At 36.0% G+C, this 25,291-nt stretch overlaps 1 protein-coding gene across 1 annotated transcript in view; it reads left to right on the top strand.

The window, feature by feature from the left end:
* KYNU (kynureninase) overlaps positions 1-22,670 on the top strand; it is a 94,440-nt gene extending 71,770 nt beyond the window's left edge. The window contains exons 11-14 of the mRNA XM_006086876.3: positions 10,452-10,504; positions 12,317-12,402; positions 19,905-20,135; positions 22,412-22,670. Coding sequence (XP_006086938.1) covers positions 10,452-10,504; positions 12,317-12,402; positions 19,905-20,135; positions 22,412-22,546 — 505 coding nt within the window. The 3' untranslated portion in view covers positions 22,547-22,670. The remainder of the gene's footprint in view (positions 1-10,451; positions 10,505-12,316; positions 12,403-19,904; positions 20,136-22,411) is intronic.
* The last annotated feature ends 2,621 nt before the right edge of the window (positions 22,671-25,291 follow it).

Raw genomic sequence — 25,291 nt, 5'->3', positions numbered from 1 at the left:
TTTCAAAGATTTTACTACCCCCCAAATTTCCCCTAAAACATGTTATATCAATAATTGTCCTTAAATCCATAAATTTTTCAGTCAGGGGAAACTGGCAATTAATGTGTGAGCAAAAGAGCATAGGTAGCAGGAGCAGGACCTAAACTGGACCATCAGTTTTTAATCAGATTTAATACTTTATTCTGGAACAATCACTTGGCAATAATTCTGAAATTTAATATTAAGTGTACATCTAGAAAATTTAGTAAACACATTTTTAAATCATCAGAATTCACTTAGGGTCAAATAGTATAGCACAAAAAATAAAAATAAGAGTGAAAAAGGGAGGTGGTGGTGGGGGATCAGCCCACATAGTCTATATGTGTGTTGGAAGTATAGGAGATCAGGGACATCATGCAAAATGCTCATGGAGCTAAACAAAGAATTGCTATTTGATGATTATTCACAGTATCAATGTATACAACTGAAAATCTGATCAGTTTTCAAATGTTATATATTTCATGACTGGATGAAGACTAAACAGTAACCTCTTAACACCTCTAACTTCCTCATGTTCCCTGGAGGCACAGGGATATGCTAAATGTGAAGTTAGATATGTGTTCATTTACTTATGTGAAGGCTATTCCTTCTTGTTCCCTTGGTAGGTTCTCTCTCTCTCTCTTTATGGAAATGATGCTGGCAGTATGTAGGATTACTGAAATATAATTATAGATTTTTGAGAATATACATGAAACCACCCAAAACATTTTCCCTCAAAGCGAGATTTTTTGGATGGACAGGAATAAGTCATATAGAATTGGAAATTTATAATTACTAGGAACAATAGTATAGTTTAGATAAGATGTCAACTTCAAACAATGTAAAACTCACTGATGGGCTCTTTGAAATAAACTCAGGGGCCTGAGTGGAATTTAGAGTAATGCCAAATAAATGTTTTTGCCGGAACTGAGGAATTGGCTTTTGTATTTTCTCAACTTTTAGATATATCCTATTTCCTATGCTTTTTTCCTACAGACTATTCAAAATCCATCATATAGCCATCAATCTAAACATCAAACAATTCTAAAAATACTTTGCATGCAAAGTTAACTCTGTTGAAATATTTGACAAGTTAACTTTTAAAATAAAGCTTACCCTGAATCTTTTTAAAGTGGACATCTATATAGATAAAGTATTATCCTATATAATAAAAGGGTAATATGCAAGTTGATCCTAATGGTGGATCAACCAGAGAACGACCAGTTGCTATGACACACACAGATCACCACTGGGCAGACACTCAACACAGGAGCTGCCCCCTGGTGGTCAGAGCGCTCCCACAGGGGGAGCTTCACTCAGCCACAAGCTCTGCAGTGCTAAGAATGTCTGACTGCGGCTTAGGCCCGCCCCCTCCATAGTCGGACATCCCCTGGGGGGTCTCGGACTGCGAGAGGATGCAGACTGGGCTGAGGGACCCTCCGTGCACTGGGCCTCTAGTGTTAATTATAATTATGTAAAATTTCATGAAGTTAATGATTATTTCAGTTGGAATGTATGCAGCCATAATTCAAATTCTTTTTTAATAGATACATATTTCAATATGTAAATATGTAATTTAGAAAAGTTCTGATTATCCATATATATAAAAGGCTAATATGCAAATTGTTCCCACGGGAGTTCGACCGGGAGACCAGGAGTTCAATTGCTCGCTATGATGTGTGCTGACCACCAGGGGGCGGCTCAGAATGAAGGAAGGCCCTGGTCGGTAGCCAGAAGGCCTCAATTGGCCCTGATCACCGGCCAGGACTAGGGACTCTACCCGTGCACAATTTTCGTGCACCAGGTCTCTAGTTTCTAATAGAATAAGTTCTTCCTTTCTTCTACACAATATAATGAGTTCAAAATTTTTTTAGTGTACATGGCTTTTATAAATCACTACCAGAAAAGTTTCAGGTATTTTGTTATAACTGTTTAGAACTAATTCTTAATGTTTTTCAAAGTAGATCTACATTTTGATAAACTTCAGCATCTCATACAAAATTTGTGTCATAAGTTTTTTCTTTCAGTTTACCCCATTCACAGAGATAAAAATGTTATATGAACTCACATTAGACTTGAGAGAGTTGTGACTTGTATTCTAGCCATTAAAATATAATATCTTTGCCTTGGCCGATTTTGCTCAAGCTTTAGAGCATCAGCCTGAGCACTGAAGGGTCACGCATGGGTTTGATTACCAGTCAAGGTCACATACCTTGGTTGCGGGCTCAATCCCCAGCCCCAGTCGAGGTGTGTGTGGGAGGCATCCAATAGATATGTCTCTCTCACATTGATGTTTCTCTCTTCTCCTCCTCTCGCTCCTCCCCTCTCTCTAAAAAATATCAATGGAAAAATTATTCTTAGGTGAGGCTTAAAAAAATTATGTCTTTGATAATTATGCTTTCACAATTTATTTTCAGTTTAGATGAGGGATTTTAAAAAGAAAAACAAATTTTAAAATGCTAAATAAATTTCAGATAATTTCCTCTTCAGTACATATTGGCTTCATCTAAAATGGCTGACATAATTGTCCATTATACAACATGGATTAGTCCACCTTGGGAAAGGTATTAGCTCCCAAAGAGCCTTGCCCTTTCTTAGTTTTGGGCCTTTGCATGTGCTGTTTTGACTACCTGGAACACCCTTTCCTTTCTCATTTGCTAAAATATACTCATCCTTCTGCTCAGCTCCCTCGAAAGAGCCTGCCGAATTCAGTTGCTCTAACCAATACTTCACTGATTGACTGCTCACCACACATCACATCACCCACATTACAAACACTCTTACAAATACACTAAGAGACAAGTCTCTGACCTCAGGAGCTTACATTCTAGTTGAGGAAGAAAAGAAAATAAGCAAGTAATCATTTATATGCATAATAGATATTATATATTTTATTATGCATATTTATTTTTTTGGTTTCATGTCTCTTGTAATCATTTCATTTAAGAACATAGAACTTTTCCTCATTCACTTTTAATTCAACACCAAATGGTATTTTATTATGTAGATTTAAAATAATTTGTCATAATTTATAAAATCAGCCTCCTATTGAAGGAATTTTAGATTCTTTTTATTCTCAGATTCTTACTAAAAGTGATGCACACCTGACACTAATACAAAATAATATTGAATGTAAATTGTAATTTAAAAATAAAATTATATAAAATAGAAAGTGATTTCAAGTATAAAAAAAATAAAAGACAAAAGGGATACAATGACCATAGTGATACATCATTCACATCAGACTTTTACAAATCCTGGTGAGTAAATTTCAGGAAGTGAGCATGCTAGGTCAGAGTATATGTGCATTTGTAGCTTTTATAGTTATTTTTAATTTATTCTCCAGAGATGTGCACTGAATTATACTCATAACATAATATGTGAGTTATTCTTTATCCCCATTAATACCAAGAGAGTTCATAATCAAACTTTTCATTTTTGCCAATCTAAGAGGTGAACTGGGGTATCTGTCTACCTTTTATTTGTATTTTTCTTACATTACTTTTTAACTTTTAAAAGTAATTTTACTTTTCTTTATGATCTAGTCACATCTTTTGGTCATTTTATTGGGTGATTATTTTTGCATTATTATTTTAATCTACTAAGTAATTAATTTTATTTATTTGGTTTTTTATTGTTTAAAGTATTACAAATAGTAGTATTATTGATTTTTAGATATTTTCATACTGGGAAGATTAACCTCTTGTGACATAAGTTGCAAATGATTTTTTTAAAAATAGGTTGTTGCTTGATAAAATTTTCTCTTATGATTCATTAGTTTATTGAGGTAATCCTATGACTTTCTTTTTAGCTTTGTTAATACAATGACTTACATATTAATTGATTTGTTAACACATGCCACAATCTTTTGATTCTGAAAATTTGATATTGTAATTTTTATAGAAATATTCAATTTCATTGTTTTTATTTTTTAGGAATCTTAGTATGATATATATTTCCATATGATGTTAGAATCAGCTTGGCTAGCACCAAATTAAAAAAATGTACTTTTTTTGGGGGAATCATATTAAATTTATACATCAATTTGAGGAGAATTGGCATTTTTCTTGATTTTCAATGTTATTCAAGTATTTTTGTTATTCAGATTCAGGAGTATTTAAAATGTTTTTTATGTAGGTCTAGAACATTTCTTGGTAATATATTTGGAGCAGTTTTAAATTTCAGATGTTTGTTTCTAATATTTTCTACCAAGCTACTAAATAATCTTTTTGCTTATATCAGATATTAAATTATGTAATGTGAAAGTAGTAATAATTTACTTCTCTTTTTCAATTTTTATAACTGCAAAATCTAACATTATTGAAACCACCTTTGGTATTTCTCCATTAAGTCCAAGTTTGATTTTTAGGACATAGGTATTTCATTTCAATAAGTGTTTGTCTATTATTATTTTGTTAATATTTTCTTTTAATTCAGAATAGTTGCAGAATGTTGAAAATGTTTTTGCAGGTAATCCTAGAGAGGTGATTCTATGATTTTCTTTTTAGCTTTATTACTATAACTAGAGGCCCGGTGCACAAAAATTTGTGCACTCGGGAGGTGGTCCCTCAACCCAGCCTGTACCCTCTCACAGTCTGGGACCCCTTGGGGGATGACCAACTGCTGACTTAGGCCTGCTCCCCAGGGGATTGGGCCTAAGCTGGCAATCAGACATCCCTCTGGCAGCCCGGCAGCCCTCGGGAGATGTCCACTTGCCAGCCGGGAGCAGACCTAAGCTGCAGTCGGACATCCTTAGTGCTGCTGAAGAGGCAGGGGAAGCTCCCACCACCACTGCTGTACTGGAAGCCATCAGCCTGGCTTGTGGCTGAGCAGAGCTCCCCCATGTGGGAGCCCACTGACCACCAGAGGGCAGCTCCTGCATTGAGCGTCTGCCCCCTGGTGGTCAGTGTGTGTCATAGTGACCAGTCATTCCCAGTCTTTCTGTTGGTAGGGTCAGTTTGCATATTACCCTTTTACTATATAAGATAGAGGCCTGGTGCACAGGTGGGGGCCGGCTGGATTGCCCTGAAGGATGTCCCGGATCAGGGTCAGTGTCCCGCTTGGGTGCCTGACCAGCCTGGGTGAGGGGCTGATGGCTGTTTGCAGCTGGTCACACTCCCTTCAGGGTGGGGGTCCCCACTGGGGTGCCTGGCCAGTCTGGGTGAGGTGCTGAGGGCCGTTTTCAGGCTGGCCGGCGACTGAAGCTCCCAGCCTCTCCTTTTTTTCTTTTTTCTTTTTTATTCTGGGATTTATTTACCTTCTATAATTGAAACTTTGTTGCCATCACTGGAGCTGAGAGCCGGCTCCAGCTCTGAGGCCACGGCCTGCTGAAAGCAAGTATCTAGGGTTTGTTTAGCTTCTATAATTGAAACTTTGTTGCTTTCGGAGCTCAGAGCCAGGCCGCAGCAGGCGGGGAACCTTGGCTTCCTCCATCACTGGAGCAAGCAAGTCTCCTGCTCGCTTCAGCTACGTGGCTGCTGGCCGCCATCTTGGTTGGGTTAATTTGCATATCGTGCTGATTAGCCAATGGAAGGCATAGCAAAGGTACAGTCAATTACCATGTTTGTCTATTATTAGATAGGATTAATTGTACATTAATAAATTTGCTAATATAGACCCATTCTTGTATTCTTTAAATGAAATATATTCTTCATAACACGTTAATAGTTTAATATGCTGTTAGAATCGCTGAAGTCATATTGGCTTGTTGTTTATCTGTGCAATTCTAACCTACTATGACACTAATATATTGTTTTTGAAAATAATGGAAATATCTCCCTCCCATATCCCCTCTATTTGTTTGTTTGTTTGTTTTTTTGCTTTGGAATAGTTTAAATAGCATTGGAATTATCTACTCTGAAAAGAGTTGATAGACTTTCCCTATCAGTCCTTATTCTTTAGGTGTTTCAGATAATTCTTCATTTCTTCTATTAAAATCTCTTGGTTTAAATTTCTTTCTCTTTTGGAATTAATTTGGATAAATATTCTCTTAGAATCTTAGAATATCATCCATTTTATCTAGGTTTTATAATTGATTACAGCAATCTAGCCTTTATGATGTTCTTACTTTTGATTATCTTTCCCCATAATATTTCATTTTTATAGGTATACTGTCTTGTATTTTCTCAATCAATTGGTATCCCTCCCCATCACAAAAATTTTTACTCATGTATTAATGTAACTATTATTTTGTTTTCTGATAATTAATTTCAGCTTTTACCTTTATTAATTGTACACTACTATTTTATTTCAATTTATTTTTATGTTCTTTATAACTTCTTTAGTCTTATTATTGATTAGTTTAATTAAAATTTCTTGATCTGAAATCTGAAGTTATTAACTACTCTCTATGCCCTATTCTAGTAATATCCAAATATATTTTTCTACAGTATTATCTTTTTAAACAATTCTACCAATTCAGTTTGATCCTAAAAGTACTTTGAGACAAATTTTATTTTAATGGTAATTTAGTCTTTTTGTTGTCTGAATTTGTTATTAATTACTAGTTTTATTGCATTGTAATAAAAATATATTCAACAATTTATCCACTTTGGAAATGTTAAGGTTTTGTATTTAGTTTTAGTTAATATTTTATGAGCACTTCTAAAACTGCTATCTTTACTTCAGAGTAAAGCATTAAACATTTGTCGATTTCATTTACCTTCTTAATTGATATTTTTGTCAACTTGATCTTTCATAAACTCAGGTTAATAAGTTCTTCTAACACAGAATATTTCTATCGCTCTTGTAGCTTCTATAATGTCTAATTTATGAATGTTGCTGCCCTGTTATATAATGTCTAGAAATTCATAACTGTTTTATCTTTATTTTGAATTAGTTTAATTAGCATTTCAAAATGTCCTTATTTAAATCATTTCATTCCTTTTTTGGTCTGAATTCCTTCTTGTCTGATATAAAAATTGCATCCACATTTGATTTGCTTTTGCATTTTCCATTTACACTTTTGCTCAGCCTTTTGTTTTGTTTTTATATTTCTTTATTTTATATTTCTTTTTAATTTAATTTAATATTTCCTTTTATTTTTCATTATCATTTATTCCCTCTATGCCCTCTTCCATCTCGACCCTCCACCCCCTACCCCAACCCACTTTTATCATTTTTCTTTCTGAATCACTTATTTTAACAGTCTCTGATTTCTGGTACAATATGATAGCATTGTTTTTTTAATACATTAATGAAACTCATTGGCATTTGCAGTGACAGCTGTCTGGTCTTAATTTAATGGCATCCTTTATGCTTCTAGAACTTTGTAAAGGTTTGTTTTGCTATTTTTGTTCATTATTTTTTGTTATTATTGTTAATCTTCACCCGAGGATATTTTTTCCATTGATTTTCAGAGAGAGTGGAAACATGGGAGAGAGAAGAGAAAGGGGAGGGAGTAGAGAGAGACGAGGAGAGAGCGAGAAAAAGAGATTGGTTGCCTCCTGCATGCTACTCATCCAAGGCCATAGATTGAACCTGAAACCCAGGTATGCACCCTTGACTGGGAATGAAACCCGCAACCCTTCCATGCTCAGGCCCATGCTCTAACCACTGAACCACTGGCCAAGGCTTATTTATTAGTTTTAATTAGTTTTTCTGATAGTCAAGATTTTAATTTAAAATTTTACCTTTTCTATTAGTTCCCTTTCATGAGCAACAATAGAGGAAGAGTTTTCTCTTCCTCTGCCTATACTCTCATTACCCTATGATTTAGTCACTTTTGACTTTCTTGGTGTTTACTTGTATTTTAGATCTGATTGTGCTTCTTTTATTTGATCTATTAAATTATAGATGATTATGCAGTGAAATTACTTTACTTCCCCCTACTGTGTTAGTTATTTTTACATTATCATGTAACATTTTATTTATGTTCTATCTCCACATTTGTTTATTCTTAGTTCTATAATTAAATACATTCAATAGTCATCAAACATCATAATTTCCCTAGTCATCTCTTGGCTGATTTAAGTTCACCCTTAGGCAGATTTTCAAGAAGAGTTTATGAGAAAAAAAATATTAGCTGAACTCTTGTTTGATCAACACCAATAACCTTTATACAAGTTTGCCTTATCCAAACCTAATATTTGTACGTTATGTTTTCTTTCTCTTTCTTTGAGTATCATACAGGTATTTCTACATTATTCTCTGTCAATAAATGGTTGCTTTAGATAAATTTGAGGCCACACTGATATTTTTTCCTTTATTCTATCTTTGACAGATGCCAGAAGTAGTCAGGGAGGAAACTAAGGAACAGACAATCTGATCTAGATCAGAAAAGGGAGATATGACAAACAACTTTTATGGAAGACAGCTGCAGCCAGGGAGGTTACGGGAAGTGGCTGCAGCTAGGGAGGGAGTTGGAGGACAGATAATCTGATAAAGAAACCAGACAGGCATTAACTCACCCAGGAAGCCAGATCATCAGCGGAAAATTCCCAAACTACATTCCTTTCCCACCGAAAAAGTATATAATGTGTCCTTAAACTCTTGGTCGGGGCTCACAGCGGCTGCTCCGTGCTCAGAGTAAAGCTGTGAGTCCTGGCATGCTAGTATCAATAAACCCTTTGCAGTTTGCATGAGAAGCGTCTCTTGGTTCTTTGTGACAGCGGCTTGCGTCCAGGGCTTTACATCTTCACCCTCTTTGTTTGCAAACACAGTTCTGTTTGTTTGTTTTTTCATCCTTAAAATCCATTAACTTTAATAAGCTATAAATAAAATTAACCACTCTGGTTAATTCTCCCAAGTCTTTCAGAAAATTTTGTATTTATTTCAATATGTAGATTTAAATCAGTTTTGATTTCATCAAAATTGTCTTGAATTATAACTTTTTAAAGATGATTCTTTTAAAACATGCCTTCAGGTTTTATTTCATTTTTTAAATATGTTATTGATTTCAGAGAGAGGAAGGGAGATGGAGAGAGGGCTACAAACATCAATCATGAGAGAGAATCATTGATCGGCTGCCTCCTGCACGCCCCCTACTGGGGATCGAGCCTGCTCATCAGGGACTAAACTGCTACCTCCTGGTTCATGGTTGGCAGCTCAAACACTGAGCCAACACCTGGCCTGGAGAATTACACCATTTTAAAAAGTTTTTCTATTTGTTTGCTTTCCTTCTTTGGAAGTTCACTCTGGTGATGATAGAATTGTTTTGTCTATTAATTTATTACTAGAGGCCCAGTGCACGACATTTGTGCACTGGAGGAGTGGGGTTCCTCAGCCCCCTCTCGCAGTCCCGGACTCCTTGGGGGATGTCTGCCTGCCGGCTTAAGGATGTCCACCTGCCAGCAAATCGCAGTTTGGTCGATTTGCATATCAGGGTTTTATTATATTGGATTTTCTCCCTAAACTATTTTAAATCTTTTTTTTTTCTCACAGCTATCCTCTGCCCCTTGATGTATTCTAGTTTCCTGACATCCTTGCATTCCTTCCAAATTCTTCTCTTTTTTTCTAATATTTTCTGATTTCTGCAAGCTTATTTTTTACTCTCCTATTGCCACACTATAATCAGTCCTATTCCTGCATTTCTACTTGGCAATTTTCCATTTATGGAAAATTATTTTATTAAGTTTCTATTGTTTTACTTACTTACTATTTTATAGCCTTTTTAAAGTTAAAAATTTATTTAGAGACAACTTACTACCAGGAATATTGTATTACCCTTCCTCAAATTTTATATTTTTCTTTAAACTATTTTGTATTTTTTCCATCTATTACACATTCATATAATTTTCCTATATATTTTCCTATAACAAAAATTAACATTTTAATTAAAATATGAAAGTAACCAATTTCTTTAGAAAATCATTCAAAAATTTTCAACTATTATATAGGGTTTTTTTTTTTTACAGAGAGGATGGGAGAGGGATAGAGAGTTAGAAACATTGATGAGAGAGAAACATCCATCAGCTGCCTCTTGCACACCCTCTACTGGGTATGTGCCTGCAACCAAGGTACATGCCCTTGACCGGAATCAAACCGGGGACCCTTCAGTCCGCAGGCCAATGCTCTATCCACTGAGCCAAACCGGTTAGGGCTATTATATAGTTTTTTTTATACCATTTCTCTTTAGGGGTTTTATCATAAAATATATTGTTTTAATGCTTTTCTTTTTTGAGCTTTTATCTTTGTTTTAAAATTTTAAAAGCCAAACATTTTTATTCATTTAATTTTATTTTAAATATGAGAAAGGTAATTAAATATAGCTCTTTACAAAAACAATATAACTGGTGATATGAAAAGTTGATTTAATCCTTAGTCTTGATATGTTTATAAATATGAATGGTTTTAAGATATCATATTGAATTTATATATTCAAGTATTTGATAACTTGTATCAAAAGTGGTTTCAATATGCAGGCCCTAGATTTCTATATTAATTGTGATTATTTTTGTAGACCAAAGTATCTAATGTTGTTATTTATATTTTAGGTTGGTGGGATGGTTTGGTCATGAACTCAGCACCAGATTTAAAATGGATAACAGTAAGTGTATTCCATTTTACTTTACAAGTCATTTTATTTTAACTTTAATTGTCATCAGTCTTTGTATGAAATGTAATATACATGCCTCCTGGAGAGTGCACTTTGAAAATGCCACTGAGAATTTTTAAAATAAGAAGTGACATTTCCAGAGTGTAAGACTAAGTGTTTATAGAATTCAGCATGATGTCAAGTCTATCCCTTTGTAGGGAGATAAGAGGAGGCGAAATCTAGCATAAAGGCTCCGACCTCATCAATGTGGAGTACCCGGAACATCAGGCAGTGAGGACAAGAGGGATTTTTGGCTTGGAGTCAGACCCAGAGAGACTTGGGTGTCAATCCCACGTTGCTGCTTAGTAATTTTGTGATGCTGCACAAGTTATGTCATCTTGGAATTTTTCTTCTCTCATAATTAATGTGAATAATATATATTTCAGGATTTGGTTTGTGGGTAAAGACAAATTTAAACCAAAGAGCAAACAGCAGTGTTATTTCATTTTTATCTCCTCTTCTTCCAACTTTTCCTCCTTTTGTAGTTTTGCCACTTACTGAACAGTAGCAGGTAAACCTCAGGAGGTAGACATGAAAGTGCACCAGGCACGGGGGTGGACTGCCCTGCTTCTTTTCCTTAACGACTCTATTCTGCAATCACATGGAGCACAGAAAGCTTTGCAAATGTTGCAAGAATTCCACTTAAACTTGATCATTCAGATGACGTCCAACCCTGAGATAGGATTTTAAGCAAATTCACATTTACAAAAACCAAGACGCAAAGGATCAAGATGGGCTCTTCCAGTCAAATCAGGAAAACTATATTTCATCTTGGCTGCTGAAATAATGAGATCAGTCCAGTTACTTAAATTTTTTGTGCTGGGTTTCTTATCTGTAAATGAGGGAGGTGGATTAGATCAGGCAGCAGAGTTTTTCTGTGAAGGATAAAACAGAAGTTATTTTAAGCTTTTTGGTTTATACTGTCAGTGTGGCAAATACTCAGTTCTACCATTGTAATGCTAAAGTAGTCATAGACTTACATAGATGAATGATGCGGCTGTGTTCCAATAAAACTTTATTTATAAAGACAAGTGGTGGGCCACATTTGGCCCACAGGACATAGCTTGTCTAATCCTGGATTAGATGAATCTCAAAATACCCAGAATATTCTAAAGTTTATTTAGTCAATCTTAGTTTTAATTTGGTCTCTAGTTAGCAATTTTCACTCTATTGGATTTAACTTTCAATTTAATTAATTCTAATTATGATAATATCTTATATTAATTCACCTTTTAAACACATCATACTTAGGCAGATTATTTTTTTAACTTCCTCCTTTTCCCTAAGAAAAGCCACTTGACCTAGTGCTAAAAGTCACTTTCATAGGTCATTTCATTTGGTATGTCTGGCTTTGGGCAGCATTATGATTACAAGTCATTTAAATTCTGATGTTTTTCTCTCATTGATGTGGTTTAATAATGGAAGAACATAGCATGAAGCAGAACAAGGAATACAGGCTTGGAAATGGCAGAGGACAGGGTCCAGAAAAGCTTTTAGAAGAGACCATTTTTATCTTGTGTCTAAGAGCTCTAGTGTTTGGTAGTTTCCTAAGAAGGTGGGGGCAGGTGAGACAGACATAATAGGTAAAGGGAAAATGTGCCAGTATTTTAGGTCCACAGATTTTCTCTTAAAATATCTCAGAAATCTTAGGGATATAAATGTTTAATTCTTTTTCTCTCTACTACTCTGTCACTGAAAAAAAAATCCATAAAGAATAACTTTTAAGATATATTCTATTAAAATGACATAATATGAATTTTTCAGAATTGCAGTTAATCCCTGGAGCCAATGGATTTAGAATTTCAAATCCTCCCATATTGTTGGTCTGTCCTTTGCACGCTAGTTTAGAGGTAAGTGATCTGTGTGCCAATCTTCCCACATCTTTACTTTTTCTTTACCTGATTGTGACATGCTGTAGTACTTTCTCTGCTAATCAACAAGATTATAATGTGCATGTGAGGTGGCCCAGAAAGCAGCATAGAGAACAAAGAGAACCAAAAGGTTAAAGAGGAGGGAAGGAAAGGAGTTTAATGCTGTGTTCTCAAGTGAGACCCACCAGCCCAAAGGTGGGGCCAGTGAATTCGCGCCAAAAGGGAGGGGCGGCACTTCTTTTATACAGGTGTTTAGTGAGGGGCGGGAGCCTGAGCTGAGGAAGTTCCTGCCGCGGGGGTCATCACGGTATTCAGCTGAGGAAGTTCCCACGGCGGGGGTCAGCAAGATATTCAGGAAGGAGTCAGTATCTGTGTGGGGGTCGTTGTGGATTCCAGGGAGGAGCCCATATCTGTGTGGCCATCTGTCTGGCACGCTGACCTGTTAGAAATTCCAGGGAGGGTCCATTATCTCCTCACACCTCTGCATGCATCTGATCCTGGGCTCCCTCCGACCTAACATCGCACTGTGCACAAACATTGTGCAAAGGGTAGTGTTCACCTTTAGGATGCGTCTGTATGTGAATTATCACCTTTTATGTGTGTCTCCAGCCCCTAGCAGGATGATTGGCACATTGTAAATGTTACCTGTAATGCACCTGGGGAGACGTACTTTTAGTTCCACTTCCAATTTGTGTGAACATGATTGAGTTACTTAATCTTCTATTGATTTCTCAATATTAAAACAAACATGCCATATTTAACTCCCAATTAATTAAATCATTCAACATTTATTTACTAAGAGAATGCTGTGTGCCAGACAATGCTATGATTACTGGGGACTCTGTCTTTCTAGTTCTGTGAATCAATGAACTGACAAAGTTTTAGGAAGACTAAGGAGGGAGTATATACATATATACATATATATATGAATAGTCAGAGTAAAACAAAGATTGGGTAAGGTTGTTTCATGAGTTAGGGTAAATTTTGTTAAAACTGGGGATCTATGCCATTATAGTCATGTATATAATCTCTACTCTTACTGGCTAAATATTTTTCTTTAAATTCATTCATATTTTTACTTAAAATAAATTTAGTCTTACCCTAAATAATAATATCCAAGGAACCAGTTTGTTTTCCTAGATCTCCATATCTCTCTACTTCAATATATCTAAATAATTTGATGTATCTCTACCTATCTATATATTCCAACTAATTATTTGAATATTAATTAATTTCAGAGTGAGACTAAATTTATTCAAATATAGTTTTAATAATTCTTTAATGCACAATAGCAGTATAAATAGATATATTATGTAAAAATATATTCATACACACATTTAAGTAAAATATATTTTAAGTATACATATACATTTTTAATAGAGATTTTTAAACAAATAGCTATTCAAATAAAATTTTATTTTCAAAAATTTTAAATCATCCAAAGATAAAATAGTTTTTGATATTTTAGGAAATCGTGTTGTGGAGTGACTGGAAATACTTCCAAAGTCTCTTCTAAGCCTAAAATTCTAGGAATCTGTGAACAATTATCGCAGTTTCTCATTTTGGCCACTGGGAAGCAGTGTCAAGTTCCTCTACAGCAGAGGCTCTCAACCTGTGGGTCGCGACCTCTTTGGGGGTCGAACGACCCTTTCACAGGGGTTGCCTAAGACCATCGGAAAACACATATATAATTACATATTGTTTTTGTGATTAATCACTATGCTTTAATTATGTTCAATTTGTAACAATGAAAATACATCCTGCATATCAGATATTTACGATTCATAACAGTAGCAAAATTACAGTTATGAAGTAGCAATGAAAATAATTTTATGGTTGGGGGTCACCACAACACGAGGAACTGTATTAAAGGGTCACGGCATTAGGAAGGTTGAGAACCACTGCTCTACAGTATTTTTATGCAACTTCACTACTAAATCCTGGTAATCAGTTGGTTTCATTTCATCCTAATTTAAAGAGCAGGTTCTCAGTTTGACCACTAGATGGAACTTGCGCTGTTCTCACTTTTTAGCTTTTTTTTTTTTAGGTTGAAATAAATTCAGTAAACAAGATTTTTGTTAGTGATAAATTTTGGAGGGAATCGGCTTAGCAGATTAGATAATGACATTTGAATTGTTTTTATAAAAGTCATTCAGAGAAAAGCGTCTGTTAAACATTTCAAAACAAAATGTTTTGCTTACCTTACTTGCCAGTTTATATCAGGGAGAAGATGAATTACACTACTTAAAAAAGCCACCAAGGCATACCTTAGAAAAAAACTATATTAAAAGGTATTTCATCTTATTTTTCCTATCTTTCTCAGACATATCTAGAAATTTTCTTTTGACTCTCCACTGGTATATTCTCTGCGGTGGGTGGGTTATTCCAGCATTCACCCACCCCTCTGCCAGGGCAAGAGTCCGATTCTGAACTTTCCCTCCAGTAGTTTCCTACCATAGTGTATTATAGTCCCCCAAACAAGCTTCTATTCTCAGCTGTAATTGGAAGACTGGTTTATCTTTTCCTTTAATATCTAAGTTTAAACCCAGCAAAGGGCCTTAAGAGCCACCAGAAGAGGAATATACACTTTTCTGGGGGGAGGCTTCTTATCACCTGAGTACTTCGCAGGAGCCTCTTAGAAGTACCTTGCTGAAGTCATTCACTGCTGAGGCAATGACCTAAAGGAAATTATATGTAGGTAATCAAACCTTAGGTTGATGAAAGCATTCTTTTGAAATTCTTTCTCCACATTATAAATTGCAAAATTCTGAAATTACAAACTAATACAGTTCATTGTTTCCTATTCTCTACCTAATGTTAGGATGTTCCCCTTTCTAGATGATTCTGAGTTTGCCATGTGAGTAAGCACCAATAAGTTAACCATGTCTGCACTTAACTTACTTGTTTAGAAGTGACTGCATATGGAAGATAGGCAATTAAAGTTTGAGCAAATGAAATAAATACCTTAATCAAACTACCTTTCTTTGTTTTCTCTACTTCTCTTTTCAAAAATATTACACATGGTCAAATGCCAACTTCAGAGAGAGTCTATATTTAAGAAGCAATGCACATGAGCATGATCTCAGGGTTACAATAAGAATTTAAAGCAAAGGATTTAAAATGACTGCTTACAATTATGTACATTTAAATGATACTATTAAAATAGCACCTTATAGTCAGTTTTGAACTGTCATTTTCTTTATATTGTTCTTCTTAATCATTTATACAACACTTTAAAAATATTGTGGGTCAAGGGAAAGAGCACTAGAGTAGGAACCGGTTGGCAAGTACTGCACCCCTCCTGGGGACACGAAGTGTGGCTTACACAAGTGACAACTACTCATTAACGGATTTACCTCAATTTCTAAGTGAAAATGTTTTGACCAGAGTACTTCTGTGGTCTCCTCAATTTTCAATTACTAACTTGAACTGAAATAATATTCATATTGTAATTTGAAAGGTCATATTTTGATGTAGCAATATATAAACAAATTTTAGACCCTTTCAGGACACAAATTTAAAATGAAATAGCTTCAAAATAAAAATTAGAGCACTCAAATAAAATACATGGCAAGTCAGAAGAGGTTTACTTTGTATTTCCTCAGAAAGTTATCAGCGAGCCATTTTTAAGAATTTAAGAGAAAAATATGACAATTGAAAGCATCATGCTTATGCTTATTTTTCCTATTTAAACTTATCTAACTTTGCATTCATTTTACTCAGGGGAAAATAAAAGCCCAAGTAGATGAAACTGCCAAGAATTCTGTTATAAGCTGAATATTTTCAAATTACACTTTTCATTTTTTTCTATTAAAAAATATTCTGCCTCTGTACTGCAAGCACAGAAATGATCAGAAGCCAAGAAGGAAAGAGGAGATTTTATTCCCTTTCCCTGTTAACTCCTCCCATTAGCCCCTCTTAATATTTTGATGTGAGGGTTCGGCAGAGACATTTATGGTACACTCTGTGAAAAGAATTTTATGGTGCCTCAGAACGCACCTGCGGTGGTAAAGTGGAAAACAGTTTTAGATAAAAGTTATTTTATTGTTAACAAAGAGCAATAGCATGTTAACACTGAGATATTTGTCAAAAAAAAATTGTTTCTAGTTATTAAGAAAAATTTGCAAGAGCAAAGCCTCCTATGAAAAATTATGAGCTTAAGTAATATTCCCCAAAGTCTTGCTAACCTATGAATACAAATGAAATATCATTAAAAGTACTACTTCTCACATTGCCCCCATCTGTATCTTATGGGGCCCATATCAGAACCAGGAAATTTTCCAGAATTTTTTATTAATAAAAATTTCCTCAAATAATTATTAATACCCAAAGAGAAGCTTGGAAAGATTATTCTCATGTTTTTATATTCCAAACCTGAGAGTCAAAACCCTGGTGGGCTGCACCTTGCCTCTGTGAGAAAGCTGGTTCTTGAACTGGGCTCACTTGTTCCAAAACTTGGCCAGTATTGCTCAGTGGTTGAGTGTCCACCTATGAACCAGGAGGTCATGGTTCAACTCCAGGTCAGGGCACATGCCAGGGTTTCGGGCACAACCCCCAAGTGGGGGCAGCTGGTCTATGATTCTCTCTCTCATCATTGATGTTTCTCTCTCCCTTCCTCTTTCTGAAATCAATAAAAATATATTTTTTTAAAAAAACACAACAACTTGGAGATGTTCCCTCGTGGAGTTCTCATTGTGCCAGACCTGCTACATTTTGTTTTACACAGAAATGCCTCCTACCTGACTCCATGTAACCGGGGTTACCTGAGTCCTAAAGAATATACTCCCTTACCCACAGGGGATCCATTTTAAGACCCACACTGGAGGCCTGAAACCACAGACAGTATGGAACATAGTATATATCATGTTCCGTATATACTATGATATATTTATGATAAAGCTTAATTTATAAATTAGGCATGGTGAGAGATTAATGGCAATAATTAATCATAAAATGGAACAATTATAACAATGTATACTGTAATAAAAGTTATGCACATGTGGTCTCTCTCAAAATATTTCATTGTACTGTATTCACCCTTTTTTATAATTTTTTTTCTTTTTCATAATTTCACAGATAGAAGACTCATTCTTACCATAGGTCAGTGATGGTGAACCTATGACACTCGTGTCAGAGGTGACACGCGAACTCATTTTTTTGGTTGATTTTTCTTTGTTAAATGGCATTTAAATATATAAAATAAATATCAAAAATATAAGTCTTTGTTTTACTATGGTTGCAAATATCAAAAAATTTCTATATGTGACACGGCACCAGAGTTAAGTTAGGGTTTTTCAAAATGCTGACACGCCGAGCTCAAAAGGTTCGCCATCACTGCCATAGGTCTTAGGAAGCTCCTCAAAGATTTTTTCTTTCTTTATTAAGTAGAGAACTTGCACCTTTTCACTTAAAGGACAAACTTTACAGCTTCTCTTTGGCATGTCCAAATTGCCAGCCTCACTATGCTTGCACTTTGGGGCCATTATGAAGTAAGTAAGACTTGCAGGACTAGAAGCACTGCCATGCCATGCCAGCTGATCTGATAACCACGCTGACGACTAAGTGGGAGGGCACACAGCGTGGAGACACTGGACAAAGGAATATTCACAGCCTGGGCGACATGGAGCAGAAATGCAACAGATTTTCATCAGGCTACTCAGAATGGTGCACAATTTAAAACTTATGAATCGTTTATTTCTGGAACTTTTAATTTAATTTTTGGACTTCGGTTGAGGGAGGGCAACTGAAACCATGGGCAACTGAAACTGCAGGAAGCAAAGCCACGAATAAGGGGGGGATGACTGTCTTCTTTGCACTGGGACCACAAATGCCTTCTGAAACAAAGGCAGCGGCTTCCCCTTGCAGCTGATCTCCTCCCAGGCTGCAGGCATAGTCTGTGCGGTCTGGGTGGCAAGGGAGACAGATACCATTCTATGCTGCCTGAGAGATGAGTGGTGTGGGCTGGAAACATGGTAAAGTGGATAGTTAGAAGTGATCTTATTCTAGATATAGTTTGAAGGTAGAGCTACCAGCTTTTGCAGATGGATTTGTGGGAGTTGTTTGGAAAATAAAGGAGTCAAGGATGATACCAAAGTGATTGACCTGAAAAACTGGTGGGGAGGGAATTGCCAAAAACTGAGGTGGTGGAGGCTACAGGAGAAGGTGACTTTGGGAGGAATATTGGGAATCCCAATGTTGAATATGTTTAGATAGAAATACCTGTTAAACATGTATCCGATTAGAATGTCCAGTAACAGTCAGATACGTGGTTCTGGATGAGAGAGCTTTGAACGTTAAGTCCAGATTGGTATGAATTGTGGGTTTTTTTTAAATCATTGTCTGTAATATAAAGAAAAGGTTGAAAGAAAAAAAAATACAACTCCCTTCCTCTTCTTCAGCCAAATTTATACCCTCCATGCAATGAAGGGGAAGAACATGTATGCCTGAAGTGTTTACTCCTGTTAGAATGCGGGCCCACACATATATACAGATATAAGTGTTTTCATAGACTTTATGAAGTCTACATACCATTGAAAGACCCTGTCTTTGCTCTGTGGCATAACATGATACAGTAAAGGGACAGAAAGTGGCAGGCCAGTGCATCACACTCTGTTTGAAGTTCATTCAGCTCTTATAGCAAGGATATATTTTTAAACTCTACTTGACCTTGAGATAAGCTAGAAAAGCATGTCTGTTCTGACCTCTAATGTTCCAACACCAGTTACTGTGTGCCCTTGTCACTCATCTTAATATAAGACACCTCAGGCAGGAAATTGCAGTGTTTTCAGACCACACTAGAGTGTAACAGGGAAGAAAGTGATGAAAGAAGAAAAAAAGCAGGGGAGGGGGGTGGCGGTGAGGGGGGAAGAAAGGGGAAAAAAAAGCCGAGTCTTTAGTACTAACAAATGTAGTGTGTAACATTTTTTGCTTTTCTGTCTGATAAAACTTGCTGTTTTCTTACTGCTAAACTGGAGGAGATTCAGGACTTGGTCAAACATCTGTAAATAATATTTTCAACATTACCTTCCACATAGGCATGCACATTTAGCTCTTACTGTATTATTTTGTGGACCAAACAAACTTCATATCAGAAAAGAAAACATCTTCTTGATTATGATGGTTTTGGAGAAAGGGTTCAAATTGTGTGATATTTTAATTCCTTTATTAAGGGACACTTATAGTAATTATTCTAAGCTAATTTAAATAATTCTGAAGGAACATTACATCACCTTTTTTTTCTTTTGCAAGTATTGTTTAAATGGCACTTTTGAAGTTTTTCTGATATAGAAACTTTGCATTCAGTTCTTGATGGCAAAGGATTTAAAAGAGGACATATTTTTACAAAACGATTATTTAAAATGGGATGGTTTTTGGAGAGGTTAAAAGTGGTGACTTCCTTTTTTATGCACGATTTGCAATTTATTTTTGCTTCTTTGTAAATCAACAAAATGTTGCTAATCTGACTGTTTCTCATTCTACAGATCTTTAAGAAAGCAACCATGAAAGCACTGAGAAGAAAGTCTGTTTTGCTCACGGGTTACCTGGAATACCTGATCAAGCACTACTATGGCAAAGAGAAAGCAGAAGCCAAGACACCAGTGGTGAACGTAATCACTCCATCCCGTATAGAGGAACGCGGCTGCCAGCTAACATTAACATTTTCCGTTCCAATAAAATCTATATATCAAGAACTAGAAAAAAGAGGAGTGGTTGTAAGTATATCTCTTGCTTTGCTACCCGGTTTTCTCTAGGGGTTGCATGTTAGGGGGGAAATTTGGATTCTTTAGTTTATTCTTTCACTGGTGCATGTAATTTCACATCAATCAGCGAGTTACTGGGGATAAATTAAGTGCCAACTAAGTCAGTATTCGGGACTTTCTAATTAAAGGGCACAGAGATCTGTCATTTCTGATAAAAAAGAAAAAAACACAAATTTTGGATACAAAGTACAGTTTTATGTAATTTATTCACTTTTATTACAGTGTGAGCAGCAAATATTGTTTCATCATAATTGGGACACATTCTCGCTAGCTTTTACAAGTAAAAGCCCCAATACATATTTATTGAATACATAGAATTAAAGAACATACCACTATGATGGAGGAGAGAAAAAGAAGTCAATCTTATTTTGTTGTTTGATTAAACTAAGTTATTTTCAAGCTTGTCACTTAAGTCATAAAAGATATATAGGCACATCTGAGGAGTGTTAACATTGTATGAAATAATTTTTTTAACCATTGGGACAAAGTGGCCTTCTTAGTCTCTTGAAAGGAAATAATAGGTGTTAAGAGAATAATTTCCTCGGGAAAGTGGTGATAATGCAAACGAGGGACTGCTCCATTCGTGTGGCCCTCCAGACCTTTAGAAGAGGTCACCACCACAGACTCTGGAGGCACCAATCAGAATATCACCCCTGCAAATCAATATGACCAAGACATGTGCTCTTGGGAAAGTTAACGTGTATCAGCCTGAGATTCGCATCTGTTTTGGGGTGCAAATGTATACTTCAAAGAGTTGGTATGGGAATGAAATGGACCAACACACATGAACCATTTACTATGCTGTCTAGCCTGTAGTGGGTATCCTATATAATAAAAGGCTAATATGCAAATTGACTAAGCAGCAAATTGACCAAGCGGCAGAACGATCGATCACTATGACGTGCACTGACCACCAGGGGGCAGATGCTCAATGTAGGAGCTGTCCCCTGATGGTCAGTGCACTCCTATAGGGGGAGTGCCACTCAGCCAGAAGCCGGGCTCACGGCTGGCAAGGGCAGCGGTGGTGGCAGGAGCCTCTCCCGCCTCCGAGGCAGTGCTAAGGATGTCCCACTGATGGCTGAGCAGGCCTAAGCCATCGGTCAGACATCCCCTGAGGGGTCCTGGGCTACGAGAGGGCGCAGGCTGGGCTGAGGGACTCCCCCCTTTTGAGTGCACGAATTTCGTGCACTGGGCCTCTAGTTTCTTAATATAGTTCTAGTGAACTTCAGGCGAGGTCAAATTGTCTGGGCCCATTTCATAACATTTCGGTATTCCCAGTGTAAACCCAAACTAATTTTAGACTGTAATAAATAACAAAAAGACTTATTTGAGCAAAAGGAGATATAGCCTGAGAACACAGGTTTAGATAGCAACCTAAATTGTATTCAACAACCCTGGACAAAGGGGAAGCCACCTTTTATAGTGAAAGTTCTCACCCAGGTTTCCAATTATGTCCATGTAAATGAGGTATCCTATTGTGCAGTTGTGATTGGTCAGTATAGTTAAAATAAAGATACAAATTGAGCCATTCTGATTGGATGGGGCAGGCCTCAGTCTGTTGGTAGAAAGATGAAACCATGGTTTCCCCACAGTTGTTGACTCAGATGGTAAACAAACTGCAGGAAGCCTAAAGTTCAATTTGAGGTTTTTCTCCATGTACAGAGTATGTGAGGAGCCCCTGTCAGCAAATGACACTGACTGTAATTCATAATATTTGGGCCCTTGGTTGACCATGGGGCAGATAAATTCTTTCTCTGGGTTCACATCAAATGAATCTTTCTTCTTGAGGCGCACGTCAGGAATATAGCCAACTCCTTACCTGCGAGATTAGGGCTTAGAGAATTAAATGTAAGGATATTTGACTGGAACTTGCCAGGGCAGTGTGAGGTTCTCATTCATGTAAATGTGTCCAAGATTCCCAGCTCTCCAGTGTCTCCCACAGACGAATCATACATATGCTCTATTAAATGCTTAAAGAAAATGACCTAAATGGACTTCAGAAAAGTGCTTTTGGATATTCATGTAACAGCCCATTAATGGTTTAGTTATAATTAAGAAGAGAGTTTCACATAACATAGAAACTTTATATTTTAATTAAAATGAAAAATTGCTTATATAGTAAGTTTTAGGGAAATCAGTATGACTATTTCATGTAAGTTCATCTCGAACGCAGATTTTCATTATGAGAATAAAGCTGACACTATTGTGGCCTTATTTTCCCCCAACAGTGTGACAAGCGGGAACCCAATGGCATCCGAGTGGCTCCAGTTCCTCTCTACAATTCTTTCCACGATGTTTATAAATTTATCAATCTGCTCAATTCTGCACTTGAGGCTGCAGAAAGAAAACATAACAGTGTTTAGAACAAATTAAGCAAACTGAAAGCTGCTGTGATTATTTTATGATTTTTATTCAAGTTTTAATCATTAGAAATGTTAAAAAACTAATTACACCTAACTGGCAATGAATTGCATACTTTACAAAAAAATATGGGATAATTCTTTTAGGAGTCAATGTTCCTGAGGAATCTAAATGTCTATCCAATTTCTTGGTGTTTTGTGAATCAAGGTTTTCAATGGTCTAAATATTATGTACAGAGTCTTGGTTAGCTGTTACAGTTCATGGCCAGTGAAATATTGTTACTGGTTTAATTTCTCATTGACTGACAATTTCATAATATATGTGAAATTTTTGTGTCAATTTTCTAAATATCACTTTAGCTTACATTACCCAAAGACTTTCTTATATGCACTATAGTTGAACCATCTGATATATGTATGATTTTGAGATATTCTATCCAGCTCCAATCTAAGGAACAGAAAAAAAAAATTTCTAGAGCAGTGGCTTTCAAATATTTTTGGCCACAATCCACATTAAGAAATACAGTGGGGCCTTGACTTACGAGTGTCCTGACTAACGAGTTTTTCGAGATACAAGCCATCTCTGCCGATTTTTTGCTTTGAGTTGCGAGCTAAAATTCGGGTTACGAGCCAGCTTCAGACACCCCACCGCTAGTTGGCGCAGCGAACATCACAGTGAACGTCACAACATCAGCCCAGCATCACGTGTCTCACTCGTTCACTTTAACGATTTGACATACGAGTAATTTGAGTTACGAGCTCCGTCACAGAACAAATTAAACTTGTAAGTTAAGGCCCCACTGTATATCTAAAAACAGACCTACATTTATGTGTGGATAGGCCTTATTTTAACACACAATTTTTAACAATATTTTAACATCTGTGAAAGAAAAGTCTATCAATTTTCAATCAACTGCTTCTTACAATTGCCATTGGACATTCTTTTTCATTACCATCCCTGACATTAGCATGCTTCTCACAATGAATAGAAAGCACCTTAGGTTGAATTAAAAGTGGTATATATAGCAAAAACCAAAGGTTCATGAATTATTTATCTGTACTCTGATATTTATTATTCTGTTTTATCTCATTACAACAAATGTTGGTTGAAACTTGTTAAATTGATTTCTCCACCCACTCTTGGGCCCTAAATCACTTTTCAAGGATATCCCTTTATATAATGTTATCATAATTTCTCCTTTTTTAAATAGCAACTTCCCTGGATAAAAGACATTGGATGTTACTCTACCGCTAAAATAGTGAAAGAAATCACTCCATGATGCTGGCACTTGAGGGTTAGAATTAAGAAATGAGTGCCTCATTTCTTAACCTCTATTCCAAATCTTATTCTCTATGAAAGCTAGAGTTGTACTCTGCCCTGTTGGATGTCCCTAGTTTTTAGCTGTTGATACCATAATCACTATTCACAGGTTGACAAACTTCTACATTTGTATATATTCACAGCAAGAAAGGGTGACTATGACATAATTATTTCCATATTGAAACAAATTTGAATGAAATTAACTTGGACAACCACTTGGATGTTAGAATTAAATAAAAAGATGCAGAATTCTAACAATACCAAGAAGTAGTGATGTCTATCAAGAATGTACTATGTATTGTGCTGCTCTCTTTATCTTATCTTAGTTGAGTGGCTGCATAATTGCTTTAGTAAAGATTCCCACTCCAGCTTTTGGAAAAATTTATCTTCACAGATGGGAAAGTTCTCAAAACCTTAAACCTCAACCATATACAACCTCATGTGGAAGAAACTATCTTTCAACCTCGCTGTGGTAAACAAAACAGACATGGTTTCAGCTGTCAGGGAACACGTTTCAGCTTAGTGGGAAAAACAGACAATAATCATAAACACCTAAGTAAATAGATCATTACAAACTGTGACCTCTATAAAAGACAAACAGATGACACTATGCAAGAAAAATCTCATGGGTATTAATTAGGCGGTTGCATAAGGGAAGGTGTATGAAAATACTTATAAGCTTAAGTTCTAAAATATTTCATGCTAATAATGTTAAAACTACATCAAATTACATATACAAATCATGTAAAGCATGATCAGCACTATGTCCTTATTAAGAAACAGCATTAGAAATTCCCTTTCTCCCAGCTTGCATTCGCCCCCTTCCCTAATCCAGAAATAATAATAATTATCATTTTTAAACATATCTTTATTGATTTCAGAAAGGAATGGATAGCTAGAAACATCAATGAGAGAGAATCATTGATCGGCTGCCTCCTGCTCGCCCTACACTGGGGATCGAGCCCACAGCCTGGTAATCAAACTGTGATCTCCTGGTTCAAAGGTCAATGCTCAACCCCTGAGCCATACAGACTAGGGCAAAGATCATTATTGGATTATAATTTATATTAATCATTTCCTTACTTACCTTAAAGTTTTACACCTATATATGTACTCATAAAAATATATTAGCTAATTTTGCTTATGTGTGGGCTTTGCATAAAGGTAATGTATATTCTTCTGCTTCTTTTGCTTGACATTTTTTATACTTATTTGTTGTATATTCTGTTTTCATCCATCTTCACTTTGCTCGGTATTCTCTTATATAATTGGAATTATTACTTCATTCTACAACAACTAATGAATGTTTGAGTTGTTCCAGATTTTTTAATATTACAACAACACACCTATGAACATTCTTAGTATACACATTCTAACGTTTGTCCAGGTCATATAACTGTGAAAATGCTGGGAAATAGGGCACACAT

Source organism: Myotis lucifugus, unplaced genomic scaffold (assembly GCF_000147115.1).
Source record: "Myotis lucifugus unplaced genomic scaffold, Myoluc2.0 scaffold_32, whole genome shotgun sequence".
Lineage (NCBI taxonomy): Eukaryota > Metazoa > Chordata > Mammalia > Chiroptera > Vespertilionidae > Myotis > Myotis lucifugus.
This window is presented reverse-complemented; position numbering and strand designations above follow the sequence as displayed.